At 50.1% G+C, this 21,923-nt stretch overlaps 1 protein-coding gene across 2 annotated transcripts in view; it reads right to left on the minus strand.

Annotated features, from left to right (window-relative positions):
• WDR59 (WD repeat domain 59) overlaps window positions 1-21,748 on the minus strand; it is a 46,507-nt gene extending 24,759 nt beyond the window's left edge. For both annotated transcript variants that reach the window (XM_088519828.1, XM_088519827.1), the window contains exons 1-12: window positions 21,664-21,748; window positions 18,011-18,060; window positions 16,123-16,258; window positions 13,869-13,954; window positions 12,935-13,015; window positions 11,051-11,088; window positions 6,444-6,532; window positions 5,881-5,997; window positions 4,850-4,927; window positions 4,262-4,418; window positions 2,456-2,535; window positions 207-339 (exon numbers count right to left, since the gene is read on the minus strand). In XM_088519828.1, coding sequence (XP_088375954.1) covers window positions 207-339; window positions 2,456-2,535; window positions 4,262-4,418; window positions 4,850-4,927; window positions 5,881-5,997; window positions 6,444-6,532; window positions 11,051-11,088; window positions 12,935-13,015; window positions 13,869-13,954; window positions 16,123-16,258; window positions 18,011-18,060; window positions 21,664-21,717 — 1,099 coding nt within the window. In that variant the 5' untranslated portion in view covers window positions 21,718-21,748. The remainder of the gene's footprint in view (window positions 1-206; window positions 340-2,455; window positions 2,536-4,261; window positions 4,419-4,849; window positions 4,928-5,880; window positions 5,998-6,443; window positions 6,533-11,050; window positions 11,089-12,934; window positions 13,016-13,868; window positions 13,955-16,122; window positions 16,259-18,010; window positions 18,061-21,663) is intronic.
• Window positions 21,749-21,923: the final 175 nt, after the last annotated feature.

Below are 21,923 nucleotides of genomic sequence, written 5' to 3' on the forward strand. Positions count from 1 at the left end.
GCTACAAAACAAAACAAAAACAACCTTTTTGATAGGACCACCCTATCCTTGACTTCCTCCCTCTTCCCAAACTGGGTGTCCATTAACCCCTGAAAGATAATCAAATTGTGCTTTGCCTAATGCAGTATTTTCTTTGCCAAGATGCTTCTTGCTCACAACACTGGAAGAGACGGTGGGTGAAGCTCCGCGAGCCATCGCTTTCCTACCTTCTTCATCCGCGTGCCCAGGGTTATGCTGGGGCTCTGAGTCCTGGGGGTGAAGGCTCTTGTCTGGCTCTGGCAGAAGAGAAATCCCATCGATGAGCTCCTCGACTCCATCCAGGATATCATTAGCACACAGCTGGAAAGAACAAGCACAGACACATGCTGCACAACAGGCGACCAAATTGGAAAGGGGCCATCACCAAACGACTTGCTTCTCCAGGGAGCTGCATTTGCAAGGTAGGTCTGGCCGTGCAACAGGCACAGCTTTAAGACCCTGGCACAGTTTCTGTGACAAAGACAGGTTATTTTCCATTTTCCAACATCCTGATCTCTGTCCCTCAGTCAGCCTGCAAATGGTCACTTACAAACCCCCTCATTGACAAGACCAGTTACAGCAGCAGAGATTTTACTTGAATCTAAACTAAAGGTGATTTGCCTTTTGTAATTACTTGAATTAGTGTGCTGCATCAAATCTTGTTTCATTTTTAGATCAGATATGATAGTAGCATGTTCTTTACTTTTTATATTTACACTGCAATAAGATCTAGAGGCCTGGATATATATTAATGGCTCAGATCTGTATCAAAAAGAGAGACCATGAAAATTTGTGTTTAAAGTTTAGCCACAAGAAAACAGAGAGGATGAGGAGAACAAGCTTGGGGAGAAGGAAGAATAAGACTGTGACATAGCAAAGTGCAGCCTTGTTCACAGGCATTGCACCGTTATGTGCCTAGCTTGATCAAGACAAAGACAAGGAACAAAAACGGGGGTGGAGAGGCAGGGCCAAGGAGGAGTTAAGGCTCTTATACAAATAAACAATTGGTTTAAAGATAGGGAAGTAGTTGTTACAAATATATCAGACAAGCGCAAAGAGTTATTTTTCATGGGGGAAGTGGGTTACAGACCTGCAGGACTCGCGCAGGATCTGTGCTGGGACACATGCGTCTCAACACAGTCATTAAAAACCTGGAATAGGAGGTGAATAGTGACATGACCAAGTTTGCTGATGCACCAAGTTGCTCAGGGTAACAACAAGAGCGTCCGACTGCAAACAAGCTAGACGGACCTTGTGAGAGTGACTGTATTTAGGATGGAAGAGGAATTTCAATACAGATAAACATGAAGTAATGAATAAAGGGAAAAATGGCAAATACCGACTGAGAATATATAGGGGTGAAACTAAGCTGATGTTTTCTTTGAACTATGCCCAAAAATCTAAAAAGAAAAAAAAAAAAAGAAGAGGAAACAAAGTTCTGACTCCCATAACAAAAAGTATAATGGAATTGGAAAAAAGTCAGGAAAGGCAACATAGAGAATCAGAGTTGTCATGCAAGGGATGAAGTTCAGACCTTTTAACTCCGAAAAGGACAAAAATTGAGGGGTTTGTTGAAGGTCTACGGAATCAAGAGTAGCACAGAGGGTGGTACAGGGTGGCTGCTTATTTCATCTTCCAATGTATGAACTAGGATGCATCAGATGAAACTTAAAGGTAGAAAAGACAAAAATTCAAAGGAAAAGAGCTGTTTGTTCCATGCAGCACAGAGACAAGCTGCAAAACAACTTGTCACGGGATGTTTAAGATAATACAAAATTTACACAGGTTGAAGGAAAAAATGGGACAAGCCTACGGAAGAGAAGTTCACCAAGCTCTATCAAATACAAACGTAGAAAGCTGAGGAAATCTCTAAGCTGAAAACTACTGGAGACTGGGAGGGTATGTGAGAGAAGTGTCACTACACACTTGCCACGTTCTTATACGGTTCCAAGATATCCCTGGCTAAAGATGGGACAGATGGGCCAGCACGGGCCACCCTGGCTATACGAAACCTTGGTCCCACCCAGCTGTTCTACTATTCGCATTAGCAATTGGTAACAGGATTCACACTGCCTGCACCAGGGCCAAGAGGGGGGCACAATGCCTACGCTTACCTGCTACCTAGAACAAGGGAAAAAAGAAGAAAAAAAAAAAAAAAGTCCTTCAGCCATGGAGGTGGCATCTGCAGAGGCCATGCAAACAACTGCTCTCCACCCTTCCTAAAGGACTTGCACACTCCTGTTGCACCACATAGTGGTCTTGTACCTCTGGGGCAGCTTTCGAGACACACAGATCTGGAGCACAGAGCTGGGCTGGAGCTGAAGAGGAAGCTGGGTGCTGTGTCTGCAGCTCCAGGAGGCAGGAGTGACCAGGAATGCAAAGAATGGGAGGCGACTCCAGCCTGTAACTGCCACCTTCAAGAGAAGTGTTTACGCACCCTCTGCAGCTGAGAATCAATCCGCCACATGCGCAGGGTCTGATCACGGGACCACGTAACCAGCTGGTAGTCTTTAGAACCTGTAAAGGACAGAAACAGAAGAAAATAGATCATCTCAACCCTGCATTTGGTGCAGACTGCAGCGAGCCACCGGGGAGTCCAGCGAACCAGGCGCCAGACTGGAAAGCAGAACTCGAGTCCTGCTCTGCTTGGCATCGACTTACACGCAACAGCCCTTATCCCTCCCCATGCCACAGTTACCTCTCATTTATACAGGGAATGGGTTGCAGGTGAAGAGCGCAAGGGAAAAACAGTGAATGTGATGGATCTGGAATGAACAAGACCTACTACAACATCCATTTGAACAGAAGAAAAAACATAGCTGAGAAATGGATTTATATTTAAAACAACTGTCAAGTCAAACTATGTTTTAGTGTTTTAGTTCACATTAGATGCTTAATGCAAATACCTTAAAAACTTTCTAAGCTAAGCATAGCTGGTTCTTGCTTTCCCCCTTTTCCTTCGGAAAGATCTGGAAGTTGCCAAGCTAAGGTCTGATGTAATAAAATGGATCAAGTCACTATCTATCAGTACACAAAGATACACAGCCTTGTGTGTCTAGGACACAGCTAAAGCTTCTTGTGTCGAATAACTGCTGCAGTTTAAGAGTTTGTAACTGCACGGCTGCTTCCTACCTCTCTCAGCAGAGATACCGTGGCTGTCCACTTCAGCACAGCAGACTTTGGGGAAGGGTATTTGAGCTCTCCTGGTAGTCTCTGCACCCAAGTGGCCTCAGAATGCTCATGTGATTGAGTCACCTTGCTTAAGACCATGGCTACCAGCTCTGCATATTTATATATTAACTTAGCTGAGGCAACGCAATTAGGGTTTAAGCCTGTTTGGACATTTGCACACGAGCTCTCTTACCCTGTGCCTCCAGTTCCCAGCATGGGTCTGTACTGTCCTCCTCTTGCAAAAAGGAAAGGCAAAGCACAGAGAAAAGCAACTTAACCAAATTGCCTCAGCGGCTGGCGGCAAAGGGGGACCAGACGCCTGCTGTCCTAAATCCCAGTCCAGTGCTCTGTCACCTTCACCACTGATAACTCGTAAGGACACAGGCTCCAAGGGCAGAGAACATCCCTGAACACCCCTGAGAGGCAGCAGGGAGCCCCAGGCACAGACAGCTCCATAGGACAGAGATGGACTCAACCTGCACCCAAGTTGTGCTCGGTGTGGTTATGCAGACTCTAGTATGGGATTTCCCATATTTAACTGCCTACAGTGGAAAATGTAGCCAGGACTGAACTCCAAGAGCAGCCTCTGCATCCCACCGCCACCAGCACGCAGACAAGGCTGCTTCACTGCAGGCTGCTTTTGGTGCCTGAGCCTGCTTGACCCCAGATCTTACATGAAGGGTTAACCAGTTAGGCAGGCAGCTCCAAACAGGGGGAGGTTCCCATCTAACAGCTTGCACCAGTCCTCCTGAAAGATCTATTTAAAACTACCCTCAGAGGAAAGCGGAAACAATTAGAGTCGCTGTGGACCCACTCAGCATTCAATGGATTTGCTTTTAGCAAAACAGTAATAAAAAAAAAAATCCTGGCATGGAAACAAGAAGGCAATGTTTCTGTGGCCAGTGCTATCAAACAAGTACAAAACAGCTGTTATCTTGTGGGACCAGGAAAGCGGGCGAGAGCTACGTCAAGGAAAGGCAAGGGTAGAAGGATGACAGCACAAGCGCTGCGGTTAGGAACCTCACACCCCGGGCAAGCTGACGGCAGCCGGCACATGCAGCCTCAAACTCACCTTCCTTCTGCTTCCTCCACTGGAACTCCAGCACCACGTCATCGTGCCCCACAAACGTGTGGACGGGCGTGTTCAAATCATAGACGTTCCAGAGAAGGAGACTGTTCTCCCTGCGGAGCTGCGGGACCATCACTGTCACCAGCCCGTTGCTGAAAGGCTTAAGAGAGAAAGAGCCTTTTGTTCAGTCCTGGGGAGTTACAGGCATCTTCCTCAATCCCTCCCCTTTCATGCTAAGGAGGATACCCGGGCTCTAACGGAGCTCAGCACTGAACAGAAGCAGACTCAGGATGAGGGCAGAGGGGTGAGGGGTTGTTCAAGGCCACTGCCACCTGCACGGGGGTTGTTTCCCTGCAAGAGGGCTATGCCAAAGACTGGCAGCTCACACTGCTAGCAGTTCTTTCCCCACCGAGTGCCCCATCAAGGACTACGGTGTTCTAGACCTTTTAAGCACTAAGATGGATTTAAAAACCAAGTTAATAATGCCCAGCAGCAGAAGCAGTGAGCAGCCCTCCAGCAGTTCTTACTTAATGTCCCGTTGCGCATTTAGTCTCACAGCACAGACACGGCTAGCGGGCGGTTCGCACTCACCGTGTATCTCGCCTTCCAGACTGGAACCTGGCAGGGCAGGATATTGAGGTATTTCCGAGGTTGACGGTAATCCCAGAACTTCAACAAACCAAAAGGACAGGCTGAGGCAGGCGTCAGCTGGCTATACTTTCAGGCTGCTGTTTCCACGTGGCGCTCAGATACAGGAGAGTCACAAACACACCGGCATTCTCATTCATTAGCAGCAGAGATGGCCCCAAAGGATGAACATCGAGCTATGGGCATCTCGCAGCATCTTACACAGACAGGGACTTGGGGTCATGGTGACCGTGATCTTATTAGCTTCAGTAATTAGAGCAGGGAGACAGGCAGCCTGCTGAGGCTTTCCAAGCTACCAGGTACCCTGCAGGCTTCCAGCCAAGGTGCCACTCCAGGCTGGAGGCACATCCACTCCGCTGTTACTGTGGATTTTGTCATGAAGAACCTAACCCTTTGCTTTGCTGGAAAACACATGAATTGCACTCACCTCTGAGCTTAGCTAAGTGTGAATAAACTCGGTCTGGTTGACAGATACCAAACACACCATTTCCCCTGAGGTAAAAGGCCCTGTGTAGTAACACTAGCAGGCAAGTTCTTACTGGTAACCCGACTTAACACAAATTTAGGAACCTCAGGGGCTGGCATATTTCTCCTGCCAAGCTGCTGCAGTCAGCCTGAGGCTGGCATCACTGATTCTGGGGAGAAGACTCTTCTGGTATACGTGGCCAGCTCCCTTCTGGCAAGCAACAAGAAGAGGTGGCTGTTTTCAGTTTCAGCACTGCCCAAACCATCACAGCTTGTTAGCTATAGTAAACATCCACCCATCCATCCATCCACTCATCCATCCATCCATCCTCCAATGACTTCTCCGCTTGCTCCGTTAAACGCATCCCTGGGTCAACTCACACACAGGCCAAAAACAAAACAAACAATCCAGTTCTGGATGCACTCCCAAAGATTTCAGTAACAGTGGAAAGGAACCTGCATCACCATCCTGGCATCTTCCAAGTAGGAGGCCCAGAAGCAACACTCACCCTGACAGAGTTGTCCTGGCTGGAGGTGGCCAGCATATATTCATTGTCGGGATGCCAATCCAATCCATGGATTTTAGAGAGATGAGCTGCCAAGTATTCCACTGCTGTGCTGGGTTTCTGCAAGGAGAGACGGTTCCCATCTCACCACCGGACTCCTGAAATTTGGTCTAGTTCTTTGGTGTAAAAAGATACACTTACAAGGGCAAGAGTCACCTGCTGGGGCAGGGCTAATAGCTCAGCAAGAGCAGGTGAAGGAAAGGTCCTGTCAAAGGTGGTGGCAAATTCCAGAGTCACTAAGTACTGCCCTGAACCATACTTTACACTCAGTAAGACTTAAGTATATTGAGATGAAAGCCAAAATGTTAATGGGCACAAGTTCTGGGGAAGGAGGCTCTATGCTCTCTTCAGTCTCCTGGGCCCACAAGTGTTTCTATTTCTACTTTTAAACAGAGATGAGAGATGATGTGCATTTTTCTGCATTTTTTTAAATCTGCAACCACGGAGATGTCTGTATCTGTTAAGCAGGTATATGCACAGGCTGCTCAAGACACCCTTCAACTCACCCTCTTGTCCCATATTCGGACATCCCCATCATGGCTGGTCGCTAAGCAGTTGGCGTTTTTCTTGTTCCATTTGACCTGGGAAGCTCCAGCTGCAACACAACAGAGCAGGTCAAACCAATCCTTTAAAAAGAGACACAGCAGAGCCTTGACCTGTCAGCAGAGCTCTCCCTAGCATAAGAAAAAGGTAGAATCATAGAATCATAGAATGCTTAGGGTTGGAAGGGACCTCTAGAGATCATCTAGTCCAACCCCCCTGCATACGCAGGGACACCTAGAGCACGTGGCACAGGACTGCATCCAAGCGGGTTTTGAAGATCTCCAGAGAAGGAGACTCTACAACCTCTCTGGGCAGCCTGTTCCAGTGCTCTGTCACCCTCACTGTTAAGAAATTTTTCCTTAAGTTCCTATGGAATTTTTGATGTTTCAGTTTCCGGCCATTTCCTCTAGTCCTATCAGTGGCCACCACTGAAAAGAGACCATGACCGTCCTCTGCACTCCCTCCCTTGAGGTATTTATATACACTGATTAGATCCCCTCTCAGCCTTCTCTTCTCCAGGCTGAACAGGCCCAGCTCCCTCAGCCTCTCCTCATAGGGCAGATGTTCCAGGCCCCTGATCATCCTTGTAGCCCTGCGCTGGACTCTCTCCAGCAGCTCCACATCCCTCTTGTACTGTGGAGCCCAGAACTGGACACAATACTCCAGATGTGGCCTCACCAGGGCTGAGTAGAGGGGCAGGATCACCTCCCTCGACCTGCTAGAGATGCTCTTCATAATGCACCCCAGGATTCCATTGGCCTTCTTGGCCACGAGGGCACACTGCTGCCTCATGGTCAACTTATCATCCACCATGACACCCAGGTCTTTCTCTGCAGAGCTGCTCTCCACAAGGTCGGTCCCCAGCCTGTACTGGTGTCTGGGGTTATTCCTTCCCAGGTGCAGGACCTTGCACTTGGCCTTGTTGAATTGCATGAGGTTTTTCACCGCCCAGTTGTCCAGTCTGTCCAGGTCCCTCTGGATGGCAGCGCAGCCCTCTGGGGTATCGGCTACTCCTCCCAGTTTCGTGTCATCAGCAAACTTGCTGAGGGAGCACTCTGTGCCTTCATCCAGGTCATTGATGAATAAATTGAACAGGACTGGACCAAGGACTGACCCCTGGGGGACCCCACTAGCCACAGGCCTCCAACTAGACTCTGCACCGCTGATCACCACTCTCTGGGCCCTGCCATCCAGCCAGTTCCTAATCCATCTCACTGTCCACTCATCTATCCCACACTTCCGGAGCTTGCCCAGGAGGATGTTGTGAGGGACGGTGTCAAAAGCCTTGGTGAAGTCGAGATAGACGACATCCACCGCTCTCCCCTCGTCTATCCAGCCGGTCATTTCATCATAGAAGGCTATCAGGTTAGTCAGGCAAGATTTCCCCTTGGTGAATCCATGCTGACTACTCTTGAGCACCTTCTTGTCCTCCATGTGCCTGGAGACAACGGCCAATATGAGCCGTTCCATCACTTTTCCGGGGACGGAGGTGAGGCTGACTGGCCTATAGTTGCCTGGGTCCTCCTTCTTGCCTTTTTTGAAGACTGGCGTGACATTGGCCTTCTTCCAGTCTTCCGGCACCTCCCCCGTTCTCCAGGATCTTTCAAAGATGATGGAGAGCGGCTTAGCTATGGCATCTGCCAGCTCCCGCAGCACTCTGGGGTGCATCCCATCAGGGCCCATGGATTTGTGGGTATCGAGGTTCCTTAGGTGCTCTCTGACCCAATCTTCCTCTACCCAGGGCAAGTCTTCTTCTCCACCAGCTTCTTCTCTTGTCCCTAGGGCCTGGGGCTCTAAAGGGCTGCCCTTGGTAAACACCGAAGCAAAGAAGGCATTGAGCAACTCTGCTTTTTCTGTGTTATTTGTAACCAAGGTGCCCATCCCGTCCTCCAGCGGACCCACGTTTTCCCTGATCTTCCTTTTGCTGTTAATGTATTTGAAGAATTTTTTTTTGTTATTTTTAACGTCCCTTGCCAGCTTGCCTTCCAGTCGTGCCTTAGCTTTCCTTGTCGCATCTCTGCACTCCCTGACTACGTTCCTGTATTTCTCCCAGGGGGCCTGTCCTTTTTTCCACATTCTGTATACCGCTGCCTTCTGCTTGAGCATTGCCACAAGATCCTTGCTCATCCACGCAGGTCGCCTGCCCCCTCTGCCTCCCTTCCTACACACAGGGATGCACTGTTGCTGGACGTGGAGGAAGTGCCGCTTGAAAACTAACCAGCTCTCTTGGGCCCCCCTTCCTTCTAGAGCACTAGCCCATGGGATTCTACCGAGGAGGTCTCTGAAGAGGCTAAAGTTGGCCCTCCTGAAGTCCATCGTCGCACGGCTACTTACAGCCCTGCCTCCTCCTCGCTGAATCCTGAACTCCACCAACTCATGGTCACTGCAGCCGAGGCTACCCTCCACCTTAACATCTCCTACTAGGCCCTCCCTATTTGATAGCACGAGGTCCAGTAGCCCACCTCCCCTCGTCGGCTCCTCCACAACCTGCGTCAAAAAGTTATCGTCGATGCTCTGCAGGAACCTCCAGGACTGCTTGTGCCTGGCTGTGTTGTCCTCCCAGTTGATGTCGGGGTAGTTGAAGTCCCCCATGAGAACCAGGGCCTGTGACCGTGAGGCAATATCCAGCTGCCTATAGAAGGCCTCATCAACCTCCTCGTCTTGGTCAGGTGGCCTGTAGCAGACACCCACCACAGTGTCTCCCACATTAGCCTGCCCTCTAATCCTTACCCACAAGCTCTCAACTCGCTCATCCTCGACTCCCAGGTTGAGCTCCATGCATTCCAGTTGCTCTCTCACATAAAGAGCAACTCCACCACCTCGCCTTCCCAGCCTGTCCTTCCTAAAGAGCACATAGCCTTCCATGGCAGCGCTCCAGTCGTGCGAGCTATCCCACCACGTCTCTGTGATTCCGATGAGATCATGACGCTGGGACCGCACACAGATCTCAGTAGTTCAAAGCAAAGCCCTCCCAGGAGTCAGTGTACAAGTTGGCTTTATCTCATGGGCTTGGAGTGGACCAGCAGCAAGCCATTGTTTTTAAAAAAGTTACTACTGCTTCAGGATGTTCACTGAAGTTCCTAGTCATGGCTTGTACCTGATTAAAGCATTAATTTCCATTTACTGAGGTGGATCAGTTTCCTCCACATAAAAACTGCAGTTTCCTTGAGCACGTCCCACCACAAATCTGAAACCAAAGATGACACTGGGTAATTGTGCTATAATGAGGGACTTGGAAATAGCCTAAAACCAGAAGTCGGTTGTTTCTAAACAGAAACGAAGTAAGGGTTAGGTTGATGTAGATGGTTCAGGTATTGTAAGAGAAATACACATGCTCTCTTATCCTTATTTTCTCTTTCTATATGCACTTTGAAAGATATTAAGCTATCAGAAAGGAAGGGGAAAGCTGAAGTACATGAGAGAGCTGAATGTGAAGCCCACAGCCTGTTGCCATGCCCAGCCTTCGCTACCTACCTCCTGCTACATGAGGAGCTGTTTCATCATGCCAAATCTGCCAAGATCTAGTTCAGGGCAGGGAAGAAAAAAAAAAAAAAAAAAAAAAGGAAAACAGGCTGCCAAGTTGATCGAGCTGATCCAGCTCATGGAGGGCTCCACAAATGTCTGGAGCAGCACTACAGAGAATCAGGCAGGGAAAAGGGAACCTTTCTGCTGGGCTGGCTGTGCTGCCTCGTGAACTTCACCCCAGGCACAAGGACAGATCGCGGCTCTGCTTCAGCGCGTCGTTTGCATCACTGTGGCCCAGCAGCTTAGTAGCTGGGAGGGAGGAGGGAGTCACTGCAAATGTGCAGCCTAAGGAGATTCAAGTAGCTCAACAGAATTGCTCCAACAGCAGGAACAGTAACTCAAAAAGGGGCTTTGCTCTGGTCATCTCTGCTTTGCCCATTTCCAACATTCCAGCAGGCCAGCCAGGCCTGTCCCCACACAGCACCTGCCACCTAGGTGGTATTAAAGACGTCTGAATGGTCCCACTGCGCACAGCCCTGATGAATGTCCTTCCAGAGCGAGCACAGCCCAAAGAAAGCACTTCTGTGTCACCACTGCAGCCCCCAGCCCGCTGAAGGTGCTGCAGGGAAGCATGACACAGCCTGCTAACGTGCCCAAGCCCTCAGCACGCAGGGGACAGGCTGGGCAGTCGCCATTCAAAACCACTGCCTTGGGTACCATTTTGTTTCTCAGCTGATTCAAGCACAAAAGGCCACAGAGAAATTGCAAACGGGCAACATGGAAAGAACAAGCAGTGTAAGATGCCTTCACCCACCGCTAGAAATCAGCAGCACAAAAAAAAAAACAAGCCACTGCTCTCCCTTCTTATCATCCTCACTGCTCTCCCTTCTTATCATCCTTATTCACAACCCATCTGCACTGTGCTCCCCAAACTGTTCCTGTGTGTGAACTGGAGCCTGCCGGGTTGCTCTGGCACGGGACAATCGGACATGGTAGCACCTCTGTCTTGCCACGCTCAGCCTAGAAGCCAAAGGGAAGGAGGAACAGCACGTGACACCAAAAGCAGGTATTAAACAGGCCTGTATCATGCACACATCGTACTCACCAACTGCAGAGAGCGAGACTGTAGGCTTCCGGGTGTCTCTGAAACACAACATGGTGCATGTGAGTACCGGTGCGCAGCTCCAGCCTCGCCAGCCAGCTCCTCGCTCCTTCAATACTGCCTCTTGGTGCCTCTCGGGAGTTAACATGCCTCCTGCTTACTTAAAAGTGCAAATCTAAAGCTAAAATACATCAGGATAAATGAAACACAACACAGAGGGAACCAGCTGGAGGGCACCACCCGTTCCGTCCCGCCAGTATGTAGAGCAGCAAGTGATGACGTTGGACAGAGTTGGAGAGGACACGAGTGTGGGGGACGTGCACGCAGGGTGGCACACTGCTGCCAGGCAGCCACAGGAAAGCCTGGGCTCACTGTGTCGTGCAGGAAGCAGCAAAACAGCCTTTCCCAGGAAAATTAAGCAGAACAGAGTGGAAAAAACTTGAGAGAAAAGCCACTGATGTGATCGTCAAGTCTTTGCAGACCCTGATTCAAGGCATATGGAACGGTGACTTCAGCACAAAGACTTCATGTGCAGGATGTAACAATAAAATTAGGAGGAAATAAATCCAGCTGGGCAGACTTTACAAAACCAAGTCCTGCAGTGGCATAAGCCAGCGTGGCACCATGACAACTCAGAGCAGCCAGGACTTGGACCAAGGCAAAAACCCACTTCTTGACATTGGTCCTCAGAAAGTCATCTGCCATTTAACGAAAAAGACTTTCCCTCTTAAAAAATTCTGCTTCACCAGCTTGTCTTTTTTATGTGTGTGTGTGCGTGTGAAATTAAGAGGGGAGTTTCCAGGTACCTTTACTGCAGCATTACCTGCCTTGGGCTGCTGCCTCACCAGGAGGTTCCTCTGCTGGAAGCCAGCAGCCCTAGGACCTCCTTGCCCAAGGATGCTCAGAGATGCCACTAGGCCAAGCGGGATCTAAAAGCTAGTCAGACTGTATGAGCAATCACATCCCTGGACAAACAACATACACAGACACAAAATGATAGGAGGGCAAATACAGGGGCTTCTGATACAACCCTTGGACAGGTCTTTGTTTGCTTGGCACTAATGACAGCCCCATGGGAAAATACAACGAGCAGTTACTCATTCTCTCTGTCTTTTAATTACACATTAATAACATATTGTGATTCTCAAGTACCATTTAACCAAGGATCTAAGTGCTTCACATGAGCTAAACAAGCCTCAGGGCACCCTGGTGCAGTGAGGTTACATAATTATCCTTCTGTTATAACTGAGCAAGACAGAGAGGAACAAATGGGGTCACAAAGCCCCTGCAGCGACAGTAGGAGAGCCCAGGAGTCCCAAAACAGCTCCTTGCTCCTCAGGTGTCAAATGCAGGGACTTGGCATGGCTGATTTTGTAAAGATCTGTTGCCTTGAAATTAACCATATGATACAAAGCATCAGGAATCAAGGGAATAAGTGAACTGAAAAAGGTTCCTAATTACTGGTGCCAGAACTCCCACTGTTGCCAAAGTCAGCAACGATCATTGAAAATAGTGGAAAAGAAAATGGCTGCAGAGCCATCAATCTGCTCATGGCACATTGCTTCACTTGGCCAAAAAAAAAAAAAAAAGAACACTGCTGGGATCCAGGAAGGGCTCCCAAGGACAGATCTGAAACTGGCAGGGAATGAAGCCATTCCTTCCAGTCAATGACTGTGGCATAGCATGACCACTCTACTGCCCTACATTGACTCTGAACTGGCTTGAAAGCCTGGGAAAGGAAACATCTGAGATTAAGGGAAGCAGCTGAAGCTCCTGCAGACACTGCTGAGAAAACTGCATGCATTAGTGGGGGCTTCACCCTTCAAGCTACCAACTGCAGAAAGGAGCCCACTAGTCTCCTTGCAAGGCAGAAGCACTGGTTCTTACTTGATATCCCAAATGTAGATGTATGTGTCAACAGAACTGGTGACCAGCAGGTCTGGTTCGAACACCGCCCAGTCCAGGTCACTGCAAATGCAAAGCCACATCAGGTCAGAGAGAAGCACAGTTTGCACCAATTTCTCCAAGACTCCAAGACATTTCTAATAAATTTCTACCTTCTAACAAAGTCACACCAATTCCGTGATAATCACTAACACCCCCTTCAGTAAAAAGAAAGCTTTTAACCGTTTCTTTAAGTAAACTTTTAAGACGCGATGAAGCATCCTCCCAGCCCGACCTTTACAGCTGCAATGTCTGTGCATTTCCCTTCTTGGGGAAGGGGACACAAGAGCAGCAGGTTCTTGGCCTGACCAACCCTTCCTCCTGCAATTCTTCCCGCAGGGCTCACCTGGGACACAAACAGCCTCCACTCGGCCCAAGCAAGAGCCATTTCAGGTGCCGATTCCCCATCACGCTGGGGAGCTGGAACCCGAGAGCAAAACCGCTGCTTCACTCGCGCCTCCAGCCCGGAGCCGAGGAGCGTCTCCCACGCACCCGTGTAACACGCTGGGAACTTGGCCTTTGGGATGACCTACTTTAATTAATCTGCTGTCACCGGGCGACATGGCTGGGGAGCAGTTTAATAATTGTGCTGCTTTGTGTGCAGCTACTGCTCATTAGGAGGACGGCTGCCCAAGGCAAGGACAGCCCAGCTGTCCAAGGTGGGATACGATACGCTGGCGGGAGCCATCGGGGCTGAGCTGCTTCGCATCACCCATCTCCACAGAAGGCAGGACAGAGGGGCAGACAAGTGTGTAAAAACATGCTGAACTTCTCAGAGCAGAGCCCAAGCACGGCCAGAACTGGACCAACACTGGCCTTGGGTGAAAACTACCCACTCTTTTCTTCCCAGCAGCCTGCGGCACCACTTGTTCCTCACCTGATCACACGTGTGTGTCCTTGCAGCGATGTGCAAACTTCCCCGTTACCTTCTTTCCACTTATACAGGTCAACTCGCTGATTGCTCTGAAATGAGATGGAAAAAAAGACAAGGAAACGGTGACAGGCAAACAAGGTAGCCGAGGAGCCCGCGTGTGTCAAGACCAGGTTCCCCTTTCTTTCAACAACCTCAGGTACCTGCTGAATCACACTGAATAGCACAGACAAAGCAGAAAGGAAACAGAGATGAACCTACAGGCTGTAAGGAACCTCAGAAGCCTAAACTTTGATCACGCCCACTCAAAATTGGAGATAAAGAGGAATGGGGAAAACCCTATTGAAAAACGTTTGCGTGAAATGATGTTCTCAAAGCTTTTATTTCCTCACAGCATGCAGTGACTGAAGGCAACAAGCAGCCAAATTCTCTCTGCAAAAATATCCTGCCAGTCTGTTCGGATTCACAACGGGAGTTTCCAGCGAGGGGGGTTGCTCAGCGAGTAAGTGCTTATCACTGACTGCAAACCACAGAAGCCAGGCACGTGAATCAACATTATTAGTTAAGGCTCCTTAACCAATTCTAGGAATAATACCCCTCACGTCCCCCAAATGCAACCACACAGAAAGTTACTTGAAGCTAATATTTTAAACTCATGTTCTGCATTAAAGTTCACTGTAGTTCTGCATTAAAGTTCACTGTAGTTCAGGCCAGTATAACTCTTCTGGGTCAGAAATAAAAGGGTCTTTTCGGTTGCAAATACAGCACTGAGCACTAGGGGAATTCACGGTGATTTTGCAAAGGAGAAATAACAGGACTTCAGAACTTGACCTTTATTAGCTCCTCATTTCCAAGTGCACACATAGATGAGGGCAAAGGTAATAAAGCACATATTTATTTTACATTTTTGCACCATTTTTTTTACCCAAAGGTACTTTATAAGAATATAAGCCTGCAGAAGGAGAGAAAACTACCCTTCTCCAAGATGGAAAGCCTTCTCCCAAACCAGCAATAATATATGGCATTTTTCTAACAGCTCACAGCAGGGCTGCACAAAAGCTTGGGGCAAGGAAAACTCCTTGCAAGCTTCTCACTGACAGAAGGATTTAAGAGTGAAATTACTCAGAGCATTTGTCATCAACTTGGAGGTCGATGACAGCAGATAATCATCACCCAAAGTTTCCCAGTTCCTCTGAGAGGAGCATCCCATGCACAGTGTTGCCTTTAGCACCAGGTGTGGGACAGCTCTTCCAATCAGGAGCACTTTCTAAACAGCTTCGCTCCCAATAAGCATCAACATTTACTTCTAACAGTTTCATCATTCTCTTGTTGGAGCGTTTGTGACCACCCAAAAGGACTGTGAGGGACCTGGAATGGGAAACAATGGCATTTCTGACACCCCAGACTGAGGGAAACACTTATGTGCCCAGGCAGGACCTCAATGCCATCATTCTGAAACAAGACCCATTCCTGTGTCCACTCAGGGCAGCAAGAGACAGGGGTGCTGACCGAGGTGAGACTGGCACTGGGCTGCTTTGGAACAGGGTCCTGCTCAAATCAGTATTAATCATCACTGGATATTGCTTGGTCTGGAGAACGGCGCTGCCGTGAACGCTGCCAGCAGGAGCTTGGCACGGCGTGAACGACTTGCAGCACGCGGCAGAGCACGTAAAGATGAGGGCTCCATCAGAACCCCAGCCTCACGTGGCTGCTACCCCAACCCTGTGTAGATGTGGGTTTCTGCACTGGGTTTCTCCACTGCTTCTGCAGAGCTGCTTATTTACTTCGCTCACTGAAGGGGAACTCCTCAGTGCCTTGGTCCCTGGCCCCCGTGCGAGCTGGGAGCGCCGCGTGCCAGATACAGACTGCCTGGTGCACCACATCCCGCGAGTAATGCGGGGAGCTGGAAATGAAGCAAGAAATTCCGTAAGCGAACAGAGCTCCGAACAGAGAGGAGGTTAGAAACGTTTGGAGCCCATCTGCCCTTCAGTCTAGAAAAGGCTCGTTTGGGTGCCTGATTTATTTGGCAAAGTGGTTTTTTTTTCCACAGAACACAAACAAGCAACACCTAGATTCAATACTGCCTGTCCAGTGAGAAGCATCCAGTGAAACACCTCACCAAAAATAAATATTAGGCTTTGATCTTCCAAGTATGACTCGCAGAGGGATGCCTGTGCCTCGCGCGCCTGCGGAAGCCCCCTGTGAAGGACTCGGGGAGATGAAGCGTCAGCTGCGTCGCCTTTTCAACGTGGGGACTTACAGAGGCAGCAAAGTAAAACGCGTAGCTGTCGTGCGGATTCCACTGCACCGCGCCGATGTCCCACTTGCTCTGGCGGGAGATCTTCCGATGACCCTCGTTTGGCGCATCCAGGTTAACGATGTAGAGGAAGCGGCGGCTGCGGAGACACAGAGGGGCCGCGTCACGCGGGGCTCCCTGCTCAGCACGGAGCCAACGGCCTAGAGCACTGCAGGAGAAGCGTGTGACAAGCCGTATGGAAAAGGAAATTCCTGAAAATGCTACACTTGAGCATACAGTTCAGAAAGGGTTACATAAAAAGGAAAAAAAAAAAAAAAAGATGACACAAATTAGATAGGTTCTGCATGTCTAACGGGACACCCAGACCCCAGGAAAATGTAGATAACTGGAGACAAAAGGAAATGTTAGGAAATGGTGCAGAGATCCCTGGATAGGCTTCGCTGGTCTAGTGTGGCACCTGAGCTGAGGGGCTCGGCGCTGGCAGTGCCATGTGGAGGCTTCGGCTTGGGCAGGCTGCTCCGAGCAGCAGCTAACGAGCCCTGCAGACCTCAGCCCTACACGGCCGAGTCTCCACACCCCACGGCTCAGTGCGGTCTGCCGACGCTGGAACATATCTGCACAAAGCTGGCTCAGCTGGGAGCAAGTTCACGGACACGGGCACAGCACTGCAGCGGTTACTTTACCTACCTGCGATACCCCTATGTGCAGCAAAGGGCTACCTGCCTGCTGCTGAACCCGAGCGAACGCATCCCGCTGCCCATGAAGCTTGGTGAGGTCCCATTCCTTCCTGTGGGATTAATCTGCAGGCAGGATAAACTGCACAGGGATAGCTGAGAGCTAGCTGGGTGTCAGTCACACCGCAAGCAAACAGCAGCTCCAAGCTCTGTATGTTTTCCAAAGAAAAGAAATGGGAAGAAACATCCTTTCTGCCTTTCCAGACAGAGCCCTCGGGACTGCTTGCTCCAAAGTGTGAAGGTGACAAGCCCTCTGAGGCAGTTACACAGTATAAAAAAGAAAGAAGGCAAAACCTGTCAGGTTGCTGAGCATGTTGCAGGAGAAGCTGGGACCAGCAGAGCTCCGCGCGGCAGCCCCGCACATGGGGACACGCACCATGGGACCCACAGTCCCTAAAACACGGACCGGGGCTCGGACACAGAGCCCAGGCAAAGCTTGGCTGCATCCGCATGATCCCGGATTTGACGTGAGCCTAGAAGTGGAGCCTGGAGCCCCTGCTGCAGAGGGGCCCCCAGAGCGGAGCTGCCGCTGCAGGATGCCACATGGCCGCAGCGACGCAGCGCGTGCAGACACCCCGCGCGCACAGAAAGCCCCTCCGCAGCGCCTGATCGAAGGCACAGAGGCAAACAAGGCAAAGGCTCACGTGCACAGGAGCGCATTGCTGCCAGGTCCACTCTGCTCGCACCTCACAGGGGAGGCGATAGAAACGTGTAAAAGGGTAGAAAACAATTTGGAGAAAGCCAAAGCAGTAGAGGTTGGGCTCTTGCTGAGTACTGTCCTGCATGGAGCCAGAGGAACAGGGCAGAGAGCTTTGGTTCCTCTTCCCAAATGTACTACTCGAATGTTTAAAGTAAGCGTGGTCTTATGGAAATGCTTTAATCTGTATTTCAAACAGAAGCCAAACAGTCATAACCGATGTTCCATCCCCCTTGCAAGGGGATTCAGCAAGGCATGCACCAGGAAAGCCACGACTCTGCTTTACTTTGTTGCTGCTGCTGTTTTTGAACCTCCAATCCTTTGTGCAAAGCCTTGGAGAGAATTCAGCTGCACCTTTCCGAAACAGAATGTCAGCTTTCCGAGCGGGGTCAGCCTGAGGGCTGCTCATGGCTTGCGGAAACGGCTGTCACACGTCGCTAAAGGGAATTGTCACACTCACCCCGAAAGCACTGCGCGCTGTCCCAGACAGTCCACCGACATTGCGGTTGCCTGTGGAAGAGAAACAAGGAACAAAACTAAATTACACCCGTCAGTTCAGCTCCTCAGCCCCACGCGGCTCTGGGGAGGAGCTTGGGAAAAGCCGCCGGCTTGTCTCCAAGGCCCGACCGGCTACGGTGACAAGGAATCCCGATATCCATGAGGAATGGCAACAGCCCCTTATGGGATCGTGGACGGGCGATGGGGTGCAGCAGGACAGCACCAAAAAAATGTCCTTTTTGAAGCAAATAAAAGGCAAGACACGGCACACACCCCTGCAAGCCCTGAGACCTTGCTACCTTCTCCCTCCTATGCCAGTCACAGCTGCAGCCTCTCAATCAGCAGGCTCTAACAATCCTTATTAATCAACTTCTGTTGCCTTCCAGGAGCTCTCTTGGTCTCCGCCTTCCTTTCCAGGGCCAGATTTATTTATTTAGGTACTGGGAGAGAAAAGTGCAACCGTTTGCGTACGGCTGGTCTCCAAAAAAGAGAGCTGCTAAGAGGCCTGAGGATTTGCTTTGCAGGTGCTTCTGCTGAAGGCTGAGAGATCACTTGAGCGCCACTAAAGGGGAGGAAAAAAGGAGAAGAAAAAAAGGGAAAAAAATAATCCAAAAACTGTCTCAGCGTTATCTTCCTCCAGACTTACATGAGCCAATCACCTCGTTTACTTGCCAAGGGACTAAAGGGAAATTTGACTTGAAAAGTTGAGCAGTTCAGCCCACAAACACAGAACTGACTTCAATGCAGTTTTTTGCCTTCACAGTATAAAACCCAGAATATGCCCCAGCTTCAAACCAGCTGCTGTCATCTTCAAAGCGACCTCTCTGAAAGCTCTGCATGTCTCTGCTGCTGTTGAGGATTTTGCCAAGCGTTCTCTGTATGGATTTAACAAGACCTTGCTTGGAAGCATCGCTAAAACTAGACAGATGGTACATCAATCCCATTGCATTTCAACCAGATCTGACAGGAGCATAACAAGAATACAAACGTATTTTTTTTTTCCAAGCACCATGAAAACAGCCCACCGGGAAGGAGGCCCCAGCGCTACCTTGCAAGACCCCAGCTGGGGCTAAGACTGCAACCCGGGGTCTCTGCATCCCGCGCAGGCAGAAGAGCTACAATGTGAGGACTCAACAGGAGCCCACACTGTACCTGGAGCAACATCCGAGCAAGACGGGTTTCATCAGCTCTGCTGTTTCTACCTGCTTTTATTGGCCCCTCATTTTCCTCCTCCTCTAGTCTGGCAAAGTTTTTCTGCTCCTAAAACTAAATTTCCAAATAAGCGACCAGTTTTTAAATCTCTGAATCTTCCTCTACAATTTTTCTCTAATCTGAGGAAGTAACTCCAGCTTTCTAGATAGCAGAGCACCTTGCAAGCAACGCTTCCAAAGTGAGTTATTACATTTGTGACAATTTATAGAGGACATTTTCACACCATATACGTGTTGCTTGTGATGAATCAAAATGAGGAGCACTGAAGGCGTTCCTGAAATCAGAGCCTTCTTGTAGGGCAGAGCCAGTCAGCAGATACATTTCACACACCTTTTGCTATCTTTTCCTGGGACAGAAAATACCTACCAGTCAGTGTTAAGTGGCTGATAATTTTATATATGAGTTTATTGCCTGGTGTTGGCATGAGGATCTTAAATCCTTACAAACTGCTTTTAATAATGAACACCGGTAAAGTTTTTCCGGGCACTGCACATCATAAAACATCATGACTGATCAGAATGAAGTTAAAAAGCTTCATGGTTCAGGCTACTGTACTGCTGGGTCACGTTATGGCGAGATCTTCCCTCCAATATTCCAGCCTCTGCTCTAGGCAACAGAAGAAAGAAAAAAAATCAGCTGTCAGGTGCATTTATTGTGTTTTGCATACTGATCCATGTATCTTTGCAGTACAGCCTTCCAGAAAGTGCAGCTGAAAATGAACTGACCAAACCGCAAACAGATTTTACCCTAAAACACGCACCAGGATGCCTGGAGTCACGGTTAATATCTGACAGTTACATCAATGTTAGGGGCACCGCACGTTTAAAACCAACCCTGAGCCCACAGCCCTACGAGTATCTTCTCAGACTTCAAACATTTACTTTAGCATTCGATTTCTGCTTAGGCAAGTCCCAGAAAACACCTTTGCCTGAATGGCAAGAGATTTGCCAGGACTACATTGATTTTTAGACCGCAAACTGCTGGCACGAGGAAGGAGTAGCTGGCGTGGCACGACTTGCCACCCGCACAGCCCGGTGCCACCGGCAGCACCATTCTGTAACCGACACAGCAAGTTTTACTCTTCTTTTCAAGCAGTGACAGCCTGAGGAGAGCACCGAGGCTGCTGCCTAAGCCGGTTTCTGTAGAGAAATGCCATTTGCACACAACATCTGCCCCAAACTACCAAAGGATTTTCTGCTCACGTTCCATGTGGGAGAATAGGAAGGGGAAAGCCATTCCACAGGGATCACCAGTGGCGTGAACTGAAGCAACTGAAACGCCTCCCTAATGCAGGCATAAATCAGCACAATAGCTGGACTGGAACCGAGTGCTGAGGAGGGTTTCAGCACTCGCTTCTTCCCCTTTCTCCTCTTTGCTCCCACACAGCCCGCGGTGAATAAGCCATCAAATGATACGGCCGTGACTCTCCCGAGGCGGATGAGGGGCGAAGCCGTGATCCAGCATCAAGCACTCGTGCCTCTCATTACCACTTTCTTGAGAGTAAAACCTTTACAAACGGTGTCACGGTCTCCAGACAAGGTGGGAATTTTTGTTTCACGAGGAAAATAACATGGATATGAAGGGTTTTTTTTTATGCATATAAACTGAAAAGTTCTGTCAGCTACAAAACACAGGGTGGGTTCAACACATATGGGAGGCAACGCATTTCTTGGAAACAGCGAGCATGGAGCTGACTTTGCTTTAGCACAAGGGGACAAAACTACAAGATAAGAGTTTTTTCAGGCCTATTTTTTCCTTGATATCTTACTGAAGTAATTCACACACTGCATTCAGCTTCGCGAAGTAATTACCAATACCCTAAAATGAATAAATAAGAAACCCTGCTTCTTAGAATAACTTCTGAGAAAGCACGCAAGCAAACCCTGAAGGGAGTTCTACTGTAAACAGCAACTTCAACAAAGAAAAGTTGAGGTTTTTGCTAGCAAGAAGCCTAACCCGCTTTTCCTGCTAACCGAGCAGTATTCAGTGATTAATACCCGCAGTCACGAAGGTTGCTACGATGGTCCAGGAGGAAAAGAAGGGCAAGGTGAGCGGGAAGCGGCACCGTCTCCTACAAGGCCCGGGGATGGGGCTGAAGGAACAGGCGCGTGTCCAGCAGTTAGTTAAGGCTGGAACAAACCGCCCCACTGAGCGAGGCGTCTCCGCACCACCGCCGCTCACGACCGCGCTGCACCGACACACCGAGACGCTCCCGGTGCTGGCGGCGGCGGCGCCCGAGCTCGCGGCGCGGCTCTGCTCGCACCGGGGCACCAACCCCCGCGCCTCTCCCCGGAACAGCGGGGCGGGGCTGAGCACGAAGGGCCCCGCGACGGAGCAGAACGGAGCCCGCGCCGGTCCCGCACCCCGGGCGGGCCCGGACGGTCCCGGGGGCGCCGCGCGCACCTGCGCGTCGCGGAACTCCACCACCACGTTCTCGCTGCTCCAGCGCGCCGCCATCTTGCGCCGCCCCAGCAACCCCCGACGCCGGCCCGGCCCGGCAGGGCGGCCCCCGACGCCGCGCGTGCGCACGGAGGGGAGGGCGGCGGCGCGGGGGCTGCTGGGAAATGTAGTCCGCGGCAGGCACACGGGATTCCCCCCTCCGCACCCCTCTCTCCCGGGGCGGCCCCGCGGCGCCCGGCTCTGCAGCGGCCGCTACCGGCGCC

The sequence above is a fragment of the Tinamus guttatus genome, unplaced genomic scaffold (genome assembly GCF_059628265.1).
Source record: "Tinamus guttatus ecotype Peru unplaced genomic scaffold, ASM5962826v1 Tinamus_guttatus_pri_ptg000074l, whole genome shotgun sequence".
NCBI classification, from domain to species: domain Eukaryota; kingdom Metazoa; phylum Chordata; class Aves; order Tinamiformes; family Tinamidae; genus Tinamus; species Tinamus guttatus.